At 75.6% G+C, this 201-nt stretch overlaps 1 protein-coding gene across 1 annotated transcript in view; it reads left to right on the top strand.

The window, feature by feature from the left end:
- The window catches only part of MUTYH (mutY homolog), a gene marked incomplete at both ends in the record, with an annotated part of 4172 nt that extends 4034 nt beyond the window's left edge, over positions 1-138 (top strand). The window contains 1 exon segment of the mRNA XM_008944564.1: positions 37-138. Within this exon segment, the coding sequence (XP_008942812.1) occupies positions 37-138 (102 nt within the window).
- Between the last annotated feature and the right edge of the window lie 63 nt (positions 139-201).

Here is a 201-nt window from a genome sequence, read left to right as displayed (position 1 = left end):
GCGGTCTTCCGGTGAGGGCCTCTGGCTCCCCCCCAGCCTCTGCAGGCTGCCCTGGCTCAGAACCTGGCTCAGCTCGGGGTCCTCCTGTGCTCCCCGCAGGTGCTGAAGGCACGCGAGGGGGAGAGCGGCGCTGGCACGGTGAGCGGGGCCAGGGGGTGGGGCCCCGGGAGCCCTCCCGCAGCTGCGACCCGGCCTCTGGGC

The sequence above is a fragment of the Merops nubicus genome, unplaced genomic scaffold (assembly GCF_000691845.1).
Source record: "Merops nubicus isolate BGI_N331 unplaced genomic scaffold, ASM69184v1 scaffold42317, whole genome shotgun sequence".
Lineage (NCBI taxonomy): Eukaryota > Metazoa > Chordata > Aves > Coraciiformes > Meropidae > Merops > Merops nubicus.
Note: the sequence above shows the minus strand (reverse complement) of the source record. Positions and strands in the feature narration are given on the sequence as shown.